The sequence below is a fragment of the Phalangium opilio genome, unplaced genomic scaffold (assembly GCF_054372755.1).
Source record: "Phalangium opilio isolate 3A_F unplaced genomic scaffold, DU_Popi_V2 ptg001170l_1, whole genome shotgun sequence".
In the NCBI taxonomy this organism is placed as follows: Eukaryota; Metazoa; Arthropoda; class Arachnida; order Opiliones; family Phalangiidae; genus Phalangium; species Phalangium opilio.
Genome location: NW_028324255.1, coordinates 2,753,422 through 2,768,281, shown reverse-complemented (window position 1 = coordinate 2,768,281; position 14,860 = coordinate 2,753,422). Strand labels below are relative to the sequence as shown.

The window sequence follows — 14,860 nt, the reverse complement described above, 5'->3', positions numbered from 1 at the left end:
ACGAGGATGTTTATGGCGTTCCAACGAGATTGTTTTTGACGCTCAAATGAGAGCGTTATGGGCGTTCAAACGAGTGTGATATAGGCGTTCAAACGAGAGCGTTATGGGCGTTCAAACGAGTGTGATATAGGCGTTCAAACGAGAGCGTTATGGGCGTTCACACGAGAGTGTTTTTGGCTAGAAAAAACACTATAAGAAAAACAGCGTTCAATGGGTATTCAAAAGTAGGATTGTTCACGAGCTCGAGCCAGCTCGGGCTCGTGACGAGCGAGCCGAGTTCGAGCCGAGCCGAGCCGCCACTTTGGCGGCTCGTTTAATTAACGAGCGAGCTTTTTTATGGTCGAGGCGAGCCGAGCCGAGCCGACAGGCATCGAGCCACTACACTGTTAAAAAAAAAGGGGTCATTCGATACCTATAGAGGTATTTGATCGTGCATCTGTGGGAGAACCAATAGAGGTTTTTAAAAATACTCTTTCTAGACAGTACTGGAAAATACCTTAATTTAAAGGTATTTCCATGAAATATAAGGAATGAGAAAGTACCTTTACAAGTATTTTTCCCTGCTTAGAAGGGCATTATTAGGTGCTATAAATGGCAGTTTCCGATGCTAAGAATGGTATTTTTGGGTGTTAAGAATGGTATTTTTGGGTGCTAAGAATGGTATTTTTGGGTGCTAAGAATGGTATTTTTGGGTGCTAAGAATGGTATTATTGGGTGCTAAGAACGGTATTATTGGGTGCTAAGAACGGCATTTTTCGGAACTAAGAACGGCATTTTTCGGAGCTAAGAACGGCATTTTTCGGAGCTATGAACGGCATTTTTCGGAGCTAAGAACGGCATTTTTCGGAGCTAAGAACGGCATTTTTCGGTACTATGAACGGCATTTTTCGGTACTAAGAACGGCATTTTTCGGTACTAAGAACGGCATTTTTCGGTACTAAGAACGGCATTTTTCGGTACTAAGAAGGCATTTTTCGGTACTAAAAATGTTATTTGTCGGTACTAAAAATGGTATTTGTCGGTACTAAAAATGGCATTTTTGGGTACTAAAAATGGTATTTGTCGGTACTAAAAATGGTATTTGTCGGTACTAAAAATGGAATTTGTCGGTACTAAAAATGGAATTTGTCGGTACTAAAAATGGCATTTTTGGGTACTAAAAATAGTTTTATTTGGTACAAAAAATTTTTTCATTTGGTACTACAAATGGTTTTATTTGCTACTCAAAATGGTACAATATTCATGTAAACTAACCAATGAAATGCGATTTTTGACTGTATTGTTCAGGCACTTAATCGATTGATGGCATTTTTAATAGGCACTGATATATTTTTCAAATTAGGCCCCACTTGTAGAATAGCCTTTTGGACGAATTCTAATGTCTTCGTAAGTTTTTTCGGGTACTCTATGCCAAAAACGTAGTATGATATAAATAAGGAAACAAATCCTTTTGTTATATTCGAAGACGAAAATATGGCGTTTTCCAAAAGCATTTTCGTTGGTTTTTCTAAAAAATCCTCAGTTTCCAGAATTAAAACGGCATTTTTGTGTTCAGCACCCGGGTCCTAAAATTGAGTAGAATAGGGGTTATAATGGCCGTTTTCGGGAAAACAGAAAACCATGATGTCTAAACCCACTTCAAACTTTATCAGCATTTCAAAACTTTCCTTAAATACCAATGGCAATAGAATAATCGAAGCGTTGATTTGAAGCTCTAAATTAAATCCAAATATTATAAAGTTTGGAAAACATACTTCACCGTTCTATTCATACCATTATACTTTTCTTCAGTTAAAAAATCCTTTTTGGCCAGTAACTGTTCGGTTATCTTTTGAGAAATAGACGTCCGCTTCGTGATGCTTAAGATTTTTGTAGCTAGAGGCATGATGTACGATTTAATTTTCTTCTCGGGGTCTATATCACTGGTTGTCACTCTTCGAAACTCCCTGATAAGCTAATATACATTTACAGAATGAAACAATTAGATTCTTAGAATTTTAATACGATTCACATAATAAATTTTAATTATTCGTAATTCACCTCGTCACCGTTAATTAGATTGGGGAAAATTTCCAAAATTTCGGAGACATACTTGTCTTTCACTAAACTTTGTCTATGATGAAGGGTTCTCTTCATTTTTTCATCAAGCAAAACTTGGTTTGGCTTGGTTTTTTTAAACTCATCTTGGATAATTTTTATATGGGCTTGAATACTCAACTCATCTTCAAGGAAAGACTCCTGGAAAATTTCATCGTCAAACATGTAGAACAAATTACTTTTATTGTTTTAATATTTTCCCTTTAATATTAAGAAAAATGCCATCCTCAAAACGGGGTCTTTGAACTTACAGTCACTTTAATCCTCTGTACTTTCGTTATTGTGTCTTTTTTAGATTCAGGGCTGAGCTCCCTTTTTTTGTTCTTTGAATGACCATGTTTCTTTTTCTTTTCTTGTACGCAATCCAAATGAGTCAAAGGTTTTCGCTCTCTTTTAAATTTTGAAATTAAACTTCCAAGCCAAGTGTCCTTGAGAAAAGAGAGAGAAAATTAATGAAGACAACCCCCATCCAAGAGACTGATACCACATTAAATGGTATCATTTTAAATCCTCATTAATTTAGATTACTGGTGAGCTTTGGCAGTTCATTTCAAGGCACATGCGAAGCATATGGGACCATAAAAGTTGCCAATTGATTAATATATCATTCGAACTTACATATTCAGTCCCAACTTTGGTTCTATCTACTAGAAATCGGTTGTCTCTAACTAAAGCAGACACAACTCTTACGTATTCGTCATGTTGAGGATACCTAGATTAAAAATGGAACAAATAGTATAAATTCGAAAGTTTCATCCGAAAATAAAAGAGCTTTTAAAATATGCACCATGTCAATTTTGATAAAAATGTGCATATTTTGAATAAGCGTAAAGTATAGTTGAATATAGCGTACATTGTATATCGACTCAAATCTTCATATAACAAATCTATTATTTTCGACTTGAATTGTGTTGCGAAAACCAAACTGTTTTTTGAATCAATCAATTGCTGAACAACAGCTGGTAAAGGTGGAACCCTATATCCTAGCGGCAGAGTGGCTATTGGTTTCAAATTCGAATCATCTGCTGTAGAAGAAATCCGACTTTCTAAATCATAATCACTTGATTCAGAATTCCCACTATGGTAGAGAAATTCGTCGAAATTAGGAATAATGAGTATAATTATTTTCAAACCTTAAGTGCATGAATTTTAATTTATTACCTTATTAATGGCAAATCACCAACTTCTAGAGAAGCGGTTTTCTCAACCGTACCAATAATATTTAATTCTGTACCATCTGGCGGGCTTTCTTCCTCATCGCTATCAATATCAACGTATTTGTTCCATTTGGCAGATAATACTTGTATAGCGGTAAAATCTTTTTTGAAAGCTTTCTTGATATTCACAGAGAGGTTTTCTATTGTGAAGGGGCTTTGAAGATTTACTTCTTTTGTCCTTTGATGGTATGTGACACAGTAGCTACGTGACGCCTACTCGGGTGGTTTTATGATAATGTTTAGATTTCATACTTGTCAAATATAATAACTATTTATAGTTTAAAATTATTCTTTGAAAATATTCGTAATTATTCTTTAACAATATTGATAATTATTCTCTAACAATATTGGTAATTATTCTCTAAAAATATTGGTAATTATTCTTTAACAATATTGGTAATTATTCTTTAACAATATTCGTATAAAATATGTTTTAATTTAACACATAAAAAGGTTTTAAATTTGTATTTTATATATTCCTGAGCTCCAAAATGCTATTTGCAGAGACTATATCTTAAACTTACATATAGTTTTGAATCTATGCTGTAAGCATTGTAAGCTGAGTAATCTATTTCCTGCCCAGGATGAATAACACCCCACTTTTTAGAATCACTGACATTAAAGGAGTGCAAATGAGATGAGAATTCTCTGGCCAAAAATATTTTGCCACAAATAAACCATTCATTGGATATTTTTAAAAGGTGCGAAACTTTAAGAAATACAGGAATATTTTCGCCATGCACTAAATCTATTGTTATAAACGTACCAGGCTTATAACATACCGATTTAATTTTTATTTCCTTGGCTTTCCAAACCGTTTCTGTCCCGTCGTTTAAAGTAATATAGTTTAAATCTTTAATTTTTCCTTTCAACTCATACGGGAGATTCTTAAACAAAATAACTTGGAGGTTTTTCTCTTGATTATCGTTATCTAAGCCTATCCCTAAACTAAAATCATAACATTGAGCGTACTGATGACGAACAGCTAGTGTTTTAGAAATGTTCGTAAAATTGCGTCCTCTCTCCGCCATCGTTTTTATGTTCTGGTGTTTTGCTTCAAATCTTATGCACGAAAGTCTGCGAATGGGTCCGAACAAGTAAATTAATCTAGGATAGTGAATCATATAATGAACTTTGGGAGTAAATTTTTCTGGGGCCAGTTGTTTAAGTTTTTGGTAAAAATTCTCTATTAAATCGGCAGCATAGGATAACCATGATTTATGTATAACTGGGGCAACAACGATGTCAACAATTTCTCTCAAGTTTAAATATAGCTTCCAGTGCGCATTGTTTTCTGGTACTAATGCCCCAAACATCAACGGAAACATGTAAAATAAGCAACATTTCTGAGATGCCGAACCGATTAAATGGCCATCTTTTAATATCATGTTTTTTGTAAAAGTACCAGATTTGCTGGTTGAATCTAAAGAACCGTAGTTAAAATTTTCCAAAATATGATTCGTTTTATCCAAGCTAAGAACGCCTGCCGTGATTAAGCCAGCCAATACAACTTTTATCACCAGAGGTATGACTCCTTCATAAAGGTCGTGCATGACATCGGGAGGGAAGCTTTCCGTAACGCGAAAACCAGGAATTTTGAGAAAGGGAGATTTTCCCTTGACACCATAAATCGTAGAATTGTCACTATTTGCTAAAACTGCCTCAATATGGTACAAATGGCCTTCTTCATTTCTAATTGAATATTCAGATTCACAAAATTGTTCCGCTATATTGTTTTTAGTGGCCATGCAATGACGACATATTCTTCCACGTGAAAAACTTTGATTAAATCCTGCCAATAAATGCGATGACAAATTATCACCTGAAACAGACGCTAAAGCTCCTTTAACGATCGAATTTTGTTCTTTTACATATATACCCTCAGTTTGAAGAGTAATTAAATCACGTATTAAAGGTTCCAAAATGGCTTCATACCCGTAAAGCTCCACTAGCTTATACCTCACTATAATTGCCAGATAAATATTGCTAATTTTACTTCGATGTCTTGGGGAAAGGTTTCCAATAAAAAAATAGAAAACACTAATTTTATGTTTTCCCCGCTTAGATCCTAGGGGATTTGCCAATTCCACCTCGTCAGTGTACAAATGTATTCTCAAAGCTGTGTTGTCTATCGCAAAAAGATGATGATTTTTAAAAATATCTCCATCATGGTAATCAGAAAGCTTCTCTGTCCCAAAATAAGTTTCCCGGTATGATTTTATCTCATCCCACACGTCATTAAATGACAGCATTCTGCTAAGCAATGTCAAAATACTAACATACTGAAAGCTATCTTTATATACTTTTCCAAATCGTTCTCTTACACCTAGATTATACTCAGTGGGAGGGATTAATTTGAGTTCTTGCATGCAAAAGGTATTGAGCCTGTAATCACTTCTAATTACATCAGTTAATGTTTCAATAGGAATACTGTTTGGCTCATAATTTGAAAACAGGTCTTTAACGTTTTCTAAAATCATCCCAACACCATTGGCGATATCTACGGCTACTGAACGAGGAAGCATATGCTTTTCTCGAAGTTTTAAAACCATGAGGGCCAAGTTTTTCCTCGTGTTAAATAAATAGTTTTCCCTATTAAATTCTGGAGCTCCTAAGTTTAGCGTCTCATCACTTTCCGCTAAACATTCATTTAAATTATTGTTTTCAGCTAAATGCTCAACATTAGCGCTTTCCCTAATTGGATTTTCTCTGATCTCGTTTTTATGTTTACGGTGGGCATGGCTTTTAAATGTATTATAGTTGATAAATGTCCTTGCACAGCCTCCTAAACTGCAGGTAATTTTAAGATTACGTTCATGTAAGTGCAAATGTCTGTAATGAGCTAGAAGTTTGATGAAAGAAGCTCTCTTGGCGTGGCACACAGAGCATTGATACATTTTCAGTTCTGAACAATAACAGAACACTCTTTTAGAAATATTTGTATAGACTCAAAATAATAGTGTAGGCCTATTGAATAATAACCGAGTTTGTAATTACCATATCAAAATATAGTGGCTGAATATTATTTCTCTTTTAAACCACAAAACTGCAAAATATCGTCAAGTGAGAGATCTCGTTGATAATTTCAAAACCCCAATGCTCTCTTCTGCAAGGTAAATTATATTAGACGTTACTTAAGACAGCCTAACTGATCAGTATAAATTTTATATATTATTATGTAAACATTTATTTGTATTATCACACAAAACACATAAACTTCCCTAAGCTAACTGCCTTTACTATAGTGTTTCTGTCGGAGTAGACTAGGGGGAGGGGAAGGATATGCGCTTCGTACCCCTCTCGCCTCTATAGTAGAATAACCCGGGGGAGGGGGAATTTCCGTTTAAAAAGGTGGGGTAAAAATTTTCCACATTTTATTCTTTGAAACCAAAGAACATGAAAGCAAGGAATGTAAAGAACAAAAGTCCTCAACTTGGCCATTCCGGAAATTTTCTTATACAGCAGAACGCAGGGGAAAGAAAGTTTTTATTCCTTCCTTTATATTCTTTGTTGAAACGGTTTTGAAGCGTTTTAGCCCTTAACCCTTTTGAATATAATAGGCCTTAAAAATGGTTAACAGGAAAAAATTACGCGTAGTTTTTTAAAGATATAGCTGTGGCCTAAGAGTTTCGAAATATATCTCGTAAACATATTTACACTAGACACTTTAACCCGTTTTTAAACGAGAAAATGCAATTATTTTTTTCAGAAATGGTTTAGGGCCTAAACCATATCTGAACGCTTCAAAACCGTTTCAAAGTGTTTGGCTTATGAGACATACTTCGAACCTGTTTGGCCACAATTACATCTTTAAAAAAGTAGGCCTACTTAAACAGATATAAACTTTATTTGAGTTCAATATTGTAATCTTAGTGTTAATATTGAAATAATTTCAACAATAGTATCTCTAATTATCCAACCCAGATGTTAAAATAAAAACAACAATATTGCTTACCTTTCTAAACTAGGCGATCAGGTTTGAAACACTTCCGCAACTTCGATAAAATAACGCCGTACTAGGCTTAGCTCTGGCACGAGGAGCGTCACGCGAGGCTCGTTTCCTATTCTACCGCGATGAAAAACACGTGAACCGGTCAAACTCTTGCGCCCCTCGTCAAAGCGATAAATAAAAAGTCCGAAAAGAGAACGTAAATGGCGACTTTAACCCTCTTATCAACGTGGGAGACTCGTTTTACTGCTACCGGACCGGTCCGGGCCACTTCGGCAACGAGGGAGATCCCCTTTAGCTCAAGCCCCCCCGGCGGGGCGGGAGAGCGTGAACTTTATACAGGGTTACTAAAGTTAAAAAAATATAACAAGGGGGCGGGAATTTTTTTCTGTTCAAGCCATGGTCCTTAAAATTTTCCGTGGGTTTAAAAAAATATTATAGAGTAATATTGGTGGAGAGGGGTATAAGACTTAATTCCCGGCTTTTGGGGAGCAATTTTTTTATAAGAGATACTGTTGGGGGGGGGGGGATAAGACTGATGTAGGCGATAGATAGGAGTAACGTTCCAATGTATAGGAATGAAATCGCTATTCTTTACTAGTTATGCTTTAAAACCTTTAAAGCAATAATGATTTAAGTGAATTTATGATAATGTAAATTATTATTTTGAAAGAGTAAGAGCCTTCGGAATGACGGGCTTATCCTAACTTCCTTGTACTCTATCATATTATGGATTATTATTCACTATATAGCTTTGACCTGCCACAGGGCCAAAATGATTACGAGTAATCCGTAATCGGTGTACAAGATTTATCTGAGTGATTAACTAATCGCAAATATACCATTTTAAAAAGGAGTAACCCTCTAATAACCCTCATTTCAAACATTCCCGACATTTCTGTATACCTTGCATTGTTAGAATGATTACTTACCTCTCTTATAAGGTACTACTCAGAAAAGTATTTAATAATACCAATGTTTCTGAAGAACCTTTTTCGTGATTTTTTAGATTTTTCTACCAGCAAAACTTCCCGAAAAGGTATTACTTTATACCAAAGTTTCGGAAAAACCTCTTTGAGATGTTTTCAGTACCAAGGTCATAAGGGAACATCAGTTATACCTTAATGGGTACTAAGAAATACCAAAGGGTATTGCGGAATACCTTTGCAGTACCTTTATTTTTAACAGTGTACGACTCGCGAGCCGGCTCGCGAGCTTAGTCACTGATATTGTGCTTTCCTTTTAGTCTTTATTCTCTCCACCAATAGTTTTCCGATGTATTTTTACACGAAATATAGCGTGGGAAAAATCTCTCGTCTCTAACCTTGAGCATATTTTACCGAGCGGGTTTTACTGAACCTCTACATTCCTAAACATGATATGGCATTTATAGTCGTTCTCAAGTTTGACGTTGGTAGTAGCAATTTTTTTAAAAAATGTATATATTAATCGAGCCAGCTTGGCTCGGCTCGATCATTTTCGAGCCGAGCCGAGCTAGAGCCGAGCCAAGACCCAGCTCGACTCGAGTCGAGCCGAGCCGCCGGTTTTTTGACTCAAGCCGAGCCGAGCTTTTAAAAAGCTGGCTCAGCTCGGCTCGTGAACAGTCCTATTCAAAAGTGAGCACAATTGTTCATTATTGAACAGTTTGGAAATGTCAGGCGTTCAATCAGGAAAAGTGTGCAATATCATACAAGATCTTGGGTATCAAAACAAATAATCCAATAATATCTCAACAATTTACTATGACTTGCTTATTTACCCTGAATTAAATATGTATTTGTCTGTATATACATCATTTTATAATAATATCAAAGTAAAGGTTACGGATTATGGTGTATTTCACCAATCCCTTATATTTACATATGCCTTCAAATCGGTTGATAACGTAAAACATACTCCTTTAAAATTGAGGGGAACTTGATAATGAACACGTCCCTTAAAAGTGGAGTCTCTCTTCATATAATTGAATTATTATTCAACACAACGATTAATGTATATGTATTTCAAGTCCACCCGCCCTGAGAAGATGTACTAGCTTTAAACACATTAGATTTCTTCCATATCAGTGCCTACATTTAATATAGTATGGCCTATCATAAGGAATTCAATAATGAAATTTGAAATCGAACTTCTCTATTCAAAATTGATCGCTACAACTGTTAAGTTTCGATGCTTCATCAAACGCTTGTCCACCATGTATTGTTAAATGGTGAACTGCTCAATTTTGAACGTAAGCAATTGAATATGAATGCTCGAAGAAACTCTCCGATGTTGCTCAATAATGATTGCAAAAACATACAATATTAAACGTTTAATTTTCAATTTGAATTTGAACGATTTCGTGCTTAAATTTACACGATATACTAACCTTTTACGCACCGTTCAAATTTGAATGCGTGAGCGTTTAATTTTGAACAATAGTGATCTGTTCAAATTTGAACGCAAAGAAACTATTCAAATTTGAACGCAAAGAAACTATTCAAATTTGAACGCAAAGAAACTATTCAAATTTGAACGCAAAGAAATTATTCAAATTTGAATGTTAAAGCGTACCACCACAGTGTTGGGGCTATGCACGTCTAAGCATTCAAAAATGAATCTCACTTTTTTACAGTGTGCAGCGTAAATATGTTATCTAATTCGGTTTTAGATTCTGATGATGAAGGTGAAGGAACTGCGGCGAGAATTTTATTGCTGGGCTGGTTACTTGGCGCAATGTTTTTTGTCAAATGTTATTCGGGACTATTGAGCGGCGAACTATTAATTTCCAAGGACCAACACATCGACAGTATCGACGACATCCTAGGACAACCTCGATTAACTCCAATTATGATGACATCCTCACTAATTTATCATACAATAAAAGATGGAGTAATACCATGACAGAAATAGCTGTCAATTTTCATTTGTAAAAGTAAAGGGGGTAGTAATGACGCGATTCAAATTTGGGCATAGTAGGTCCTTACAATATCAAAGATCGATAGTAATCCACTTGATAATTAACTAGTGTAGTCATTTTCAAGTTTTATCCTCGAATTCTGTTGATCCAATTAAAAAACACGAAAACCTAAGGCTTAAAAACTTAGTGTAAACATAGAAATAGCTTCTTTCCAGAGAATGAAATAAGTTGGTAATGTTTGTGAACAATATTATTATTATTACAGAAAACAGTCAATGAGGAGTATTCTCGTCTTCTGAAGCGCATTAGATCGGATAGTGGATACTTGAACAGAATTAGCCATATTAAATTTTTCCCCAAAGACTTGTTTTTCAGTGGCGCAGGTGCATTTTTAAACGAGAGGGGCATTTCGCCAATCTTTACGTATTCGTACCGAAGCAATTTCAAAAATTATGATAGTAAATATTACTTGGGGAAACAAAATTACGAAGCTATTAATATACACAACGTATTCAACAAGAGACTGCCAAAAAACATTCTCGAACAACTTGACTATTTGTAAGATATTATAAAACTCCGATGATTACAATAGCAGTTACGCCTCGTTTTTGTACAGGTGTTTGCGATTTGTGGAGACGCGACAAGCTACACCTAACGAACGGATGTACACTAAGAAAACTGCAGCCTATATGCTGCCTGAGTCATCACAGATTGAAGATTTTTCGCCTTTGTCAGTCGAGGTTTTGTTACGGGCCTTCATCGTCTACTTAATCGGCATTTCGCTTGCAACAGTTGTTGCCATTTTCGAAGTCTTGACCACTTTATTCTATTTATTACGCTAACATATGTGACTCTCTTTCACGTCTACGTAATAAACATAACATGCAAATAACATTATTATATTAAATGTCCATAGTTGCTAATTATTATTTTCTAAAGAAAGTTTCAAAATTGTGAAAGATCCAAACTCGCTAGTCAGGAGACAATGGCCGATTGAATCTGAATGAAGTAAGCCATAACCCACTAAAACACTTGTTGCTTTCAAATGATGCTCTGACTTTGATATCTTGCTTACGCAGGATAACCGATTTCTTGAAAATAAAAACTAATTTATATTTCAGTGTGATGTGAACGAAATAAATAATTTTTGATTAATTTTCGCATTAGTTTGTATCTGTAACTTCGAGGCTGAAACTATTGGATTTGGAAATGTTATGGACAGCATTTGTTTCGTATTTGGTTGTTAAGAGCAACGAAAACTTAATAAAATAACAACATTATTCAAACTTTCGCCAAACATTGTCACAATATTTTAATCAAGTCATTGGAGCGTTTATTTTAATCTAAAATGTTTTTAAAAGAGTCCATTAGTGTATAGCGAATAATCTTGGAGGAGTAAAGCTTGATTCCGGAGTAGAGAAGTTGGGAGCCATTTGTAGCTGTTTAAAAGTAAGAGAATGCTTTTCGGGGTTATGCATAGGGTTCTAAATCGGTAAATTACCATCGTAATTTACACGGTAATTTACCAGGGTAACTGTAATTTACGATTTTCCCGGGTAAATTACGAAAACGGTAATTACCCTGGTAATTACCGTGGTAATTTACCGTCGTAAATTACCACGATGGTAATTTACCACCGAATTCTCGTGTCTTTCTCTTGGAAAATGGTCTAAAAGCTCCATATTTTGCTCTAGCCGCGCATGCACACTTATTTCTTTTCATGAGACATGAGTAAGTCATAGAAATCGAACAGTAAGCGTGGAAGAAATATGATTAAGCAAATGAAATTTTATTTTCTGGTCTATTCTTGTTATCGAGTTTCTTTGCGTCAGCTGGAAACCCTATAGTTGTTAGAATTTTGTAGAGATGGGCCGATACCAATATCTGTATCGGCACCGATATAGGTTTAAACTGGTATCGGCCCATCTCTTGAATTTTGTTCTAAAAACGTGAAATAGCAATAATTCACAAAATGGGTAATAAGAAGAAAGTGGATGTAGCTGCTCAAAAGTATTATGTGAACTGCAAACATCAAAACTCGGTATTTAAATAATGTACGACACTATGCTTTGAAAGGTATAGCTATGTTCAAGTGGTATTTTTCAATATTTAGCTTAGAAACGATCAATATAATTTATTTTTGAATTTTCGTAAATTACCATGAACGGTAATTTACACGGTAAATTACCGCGTAATTTACCATTTTCCAAAATTACCGTAATTTTCGAACCCTAGTTATGCAGCAGTGAGTGCTGCCACCTCGATTTAAATATGAAAGTAGATTAGTCCCGTATAATAGAAGCTATTTTTGCTATAAAAAAGTGGCACCAAAAACTTATGCTCAACCTGAAATCGCCGCTCTACGAGTAAATGCGTGGGAAGTGGCTCTGGTGTTAGCCCTAAAAGGTATACTTCTCCGGAATCAAACGTTCCTCCTCTAAGGAATAATGATTTTTTCGGAAAATAAATGACGATTTAAACTCAAAAGCAAAGCAACTGGACGTAAACAGACGAGCCCATAATAATAACGAGCTCTCTCAGTGACCAACTGACCATTTACCTAAAAGATAGAGGCGTACTTCATTATGTCAGCTTTCTAAAATTGTAGGCATTTCGTGTAAACATTATTATCGATTCGCATTAATCTCATTAGAGTTGTTCAACGAACCTTATAACATTAAGAGTGTTTGGTGATGCTTAAAAATATTTGTTCATTTTGTATCGACTGTAATAGTGGACTGTAGGCCTAGGTTTGATTTGAAGTTAGTCTGGAATTGTCTAGATCTCATTAGCGTTGCGAACTCTAAGAATAGAGTGTTTTAAGTTAGTTTTAATAATATATCTGAATTTAAAATATTTCAGGGAAAAACTAATGGACGTTTATAACCAGAGAGATTAACGAAATATGAACCAAATATTATTAGGGAGTTAGGGAAAAAGACAAGGAATTCCTGGGTAATGCAACAAGCTCTGGAAAACTGAAGATAAAATCATGGATTTAAGATTCTCGTTCGTATCTGTAAGACCATAAAATTATTCACTGACCAAGGGGTCAATTAACGTTTTTTCAATAATTTTTTTTATTTGTTTTGGCTCAGCGTGACAATTTCTCCGCCCCGTTAATGACGAAAGGAGATGTGTCTGCGCTGCATCCGGTATTGACCACTTTCAGATTTCATTACATTCTATGTAACTTGCGAAACGTAACGTACGTCAAGTTGTATATTTAAGTTTTTATATACTTTTAGAGATAAGTTGAAAGTAGGGGTGTGCGGGTACCCGATACCCGAAGATTACCCGTTCTGGTATTGGGTCGGGTACCCGCCCCGATACCCGACAATGACTTTTCCAACTATTCGAAACTACTCGGGTAGTAAAAAATACTCCCCCCATTACCCGTGTCAAGCTGAAACAGGTTGTCGGGTTATTCGCGGGTAGAAAAATAGGAATCTGTCCGGTTTAGAAAGAATCGGAATTTTTAAGAACAACGAAATACCCGGAAACACTGTTTCAAGGTGAAATATAGTTCACTTAAGGTGACAGTTTCTTTCTGAGAAAGACTAGAATCACCGCACGCAGCGCGACACACCTATATCATCCCATTACCAGTATTCTGTGTTGAACTAAGACTAAGAGTTAAGGAGAAAGCGGAACCAAAAGTTAGAGAAACAATCAAAAAGAAATAAATTAAAAAAGATAATTACTTAAAGAACCTAGAATTGAGATATAACTGTAAAAATATTGTAATTAAGGGAATTTTTGAAGGAAGTATCTATTTATGTAACCCTAGTTATCCGAAAAACATTTGGGTACCCACCCTGATAACTATTCGTCCTAACTTTTCATACACGACCGTTACCCGACAACCATTTTTCGGCTAAGCCTAATTACCCGAATACCTGACAAAAATTCGGGTACCCGCCCCGATACCCGAAAACAATATTTTTGATTGTCCGAACCCGATTCGAAATTGAAAAATCACTACCCGCACACCTTTAGTTGAAAGTCGTTATTTATCAGAAGTAAACAGTGTTTCAACAACTTCCCATAATCTAAGCTTTGTTTATTACTTTCCATTATATTCTGTCTTCAAAATGAGAAACACACGATTCGCGAGAAAGACGATTCGGTGACAATCTTAATGAATATCGAATTCTTACAACGGTTTATCATTTACACAGGCTGAAATGGGTGGAAACTGACAAGGCACGTAACGACCTGATTCAACTTAATGAAACATATTTTAAACACGAACTCCATTTATGGCAGAGAGCCATACAACATGGGGTATGAATACTGAACGTTGCAGATTTAAATTCAACCCGAGATAAAATACAGAATACTTTCACAGTAATTTTCTTTTAATAGATTACAGACGCGGCTTCTATAACCTATTTTCCAAACTTTGCAAATTTGAAGCGTTATTACGTGTCACCAGCTTTGCAAACTGTGTCCTATTGTATCTTAACGTGTGTAAAAGATAAAGGAAATCAAGCTAAAAGTCGTCTGGCGATAAAAGGCTTCAACGGAACAATCTGGTGGACGATGATTTCCTGTTTGATCCTAATGGCGCTAGCAACATCCTTGCTCAAATATATCAAATCAACTAGGACGCCTTCTCTACTCCGCCTCATCTATGAAAATGTTTGGAAATACCAGGGGTAAATAACGAAAGGAGTTAGAGACGCTAGCTTCCGT

The 14,860-nt window shown here is 35.6% G+C and overlaps 1 protein-coding gene across 2 annotated transcripts; it reads right to left on the bottom strand.

Annotated features, from left to right (window-relative positions):
• Positions 1 to 1,146: 1,146 nt before the first annotated feature.
• On the bottom strand, positions 1,147 to 7,616 carry LOC149584103 (uncharacterized). 2 transcript variants are annotated; one of them, XM_089863323.1, is made up of 12 exons: positions 7,270 to 7,616; positions 6,312 to 6,420; positions 5,194 to 6,219; positions 4,097 to 5,106; positions 3,259 to 3,527; positions 2,951 to 3,175; positions 2,716 to 2,809; positions 2,349 to 2,525; positions 2,041 to 2,238; positions 1,774 to 1,954; positions 1,638 to 1,714; positions 1,147 to 1,565 (listed from the first exon to the last, which is right to left on the bottom strand). In XM_089863323.1, the coding sequence occupies exons 3-12, from the start codon at positions 6,209 to 6,211 to the stop codon at positions 1,284 to 1,286; spliced, it is 3,531 nt and encodes a 1,176-aa protein (XP_089719449.1). In that variant the 5' UTR covers positions 6,212 to 6,219; positions 6,312 to 6,420; positions 7,270 to 7,616; the 3' UTR covers positions 1,147 to 1,283. The 2 variants fall into 2 exon arrangements, with proteins under 2 accessions (XP_089719449.1, XP_089719448.1); XM_089863322.1 differs by having other exon boundaries at positions 4,097 to 6,219; positions 7,270 to 7,615.
• Positions 7,617 to 14,860: the final 7,244 nt, after the last annotated feature.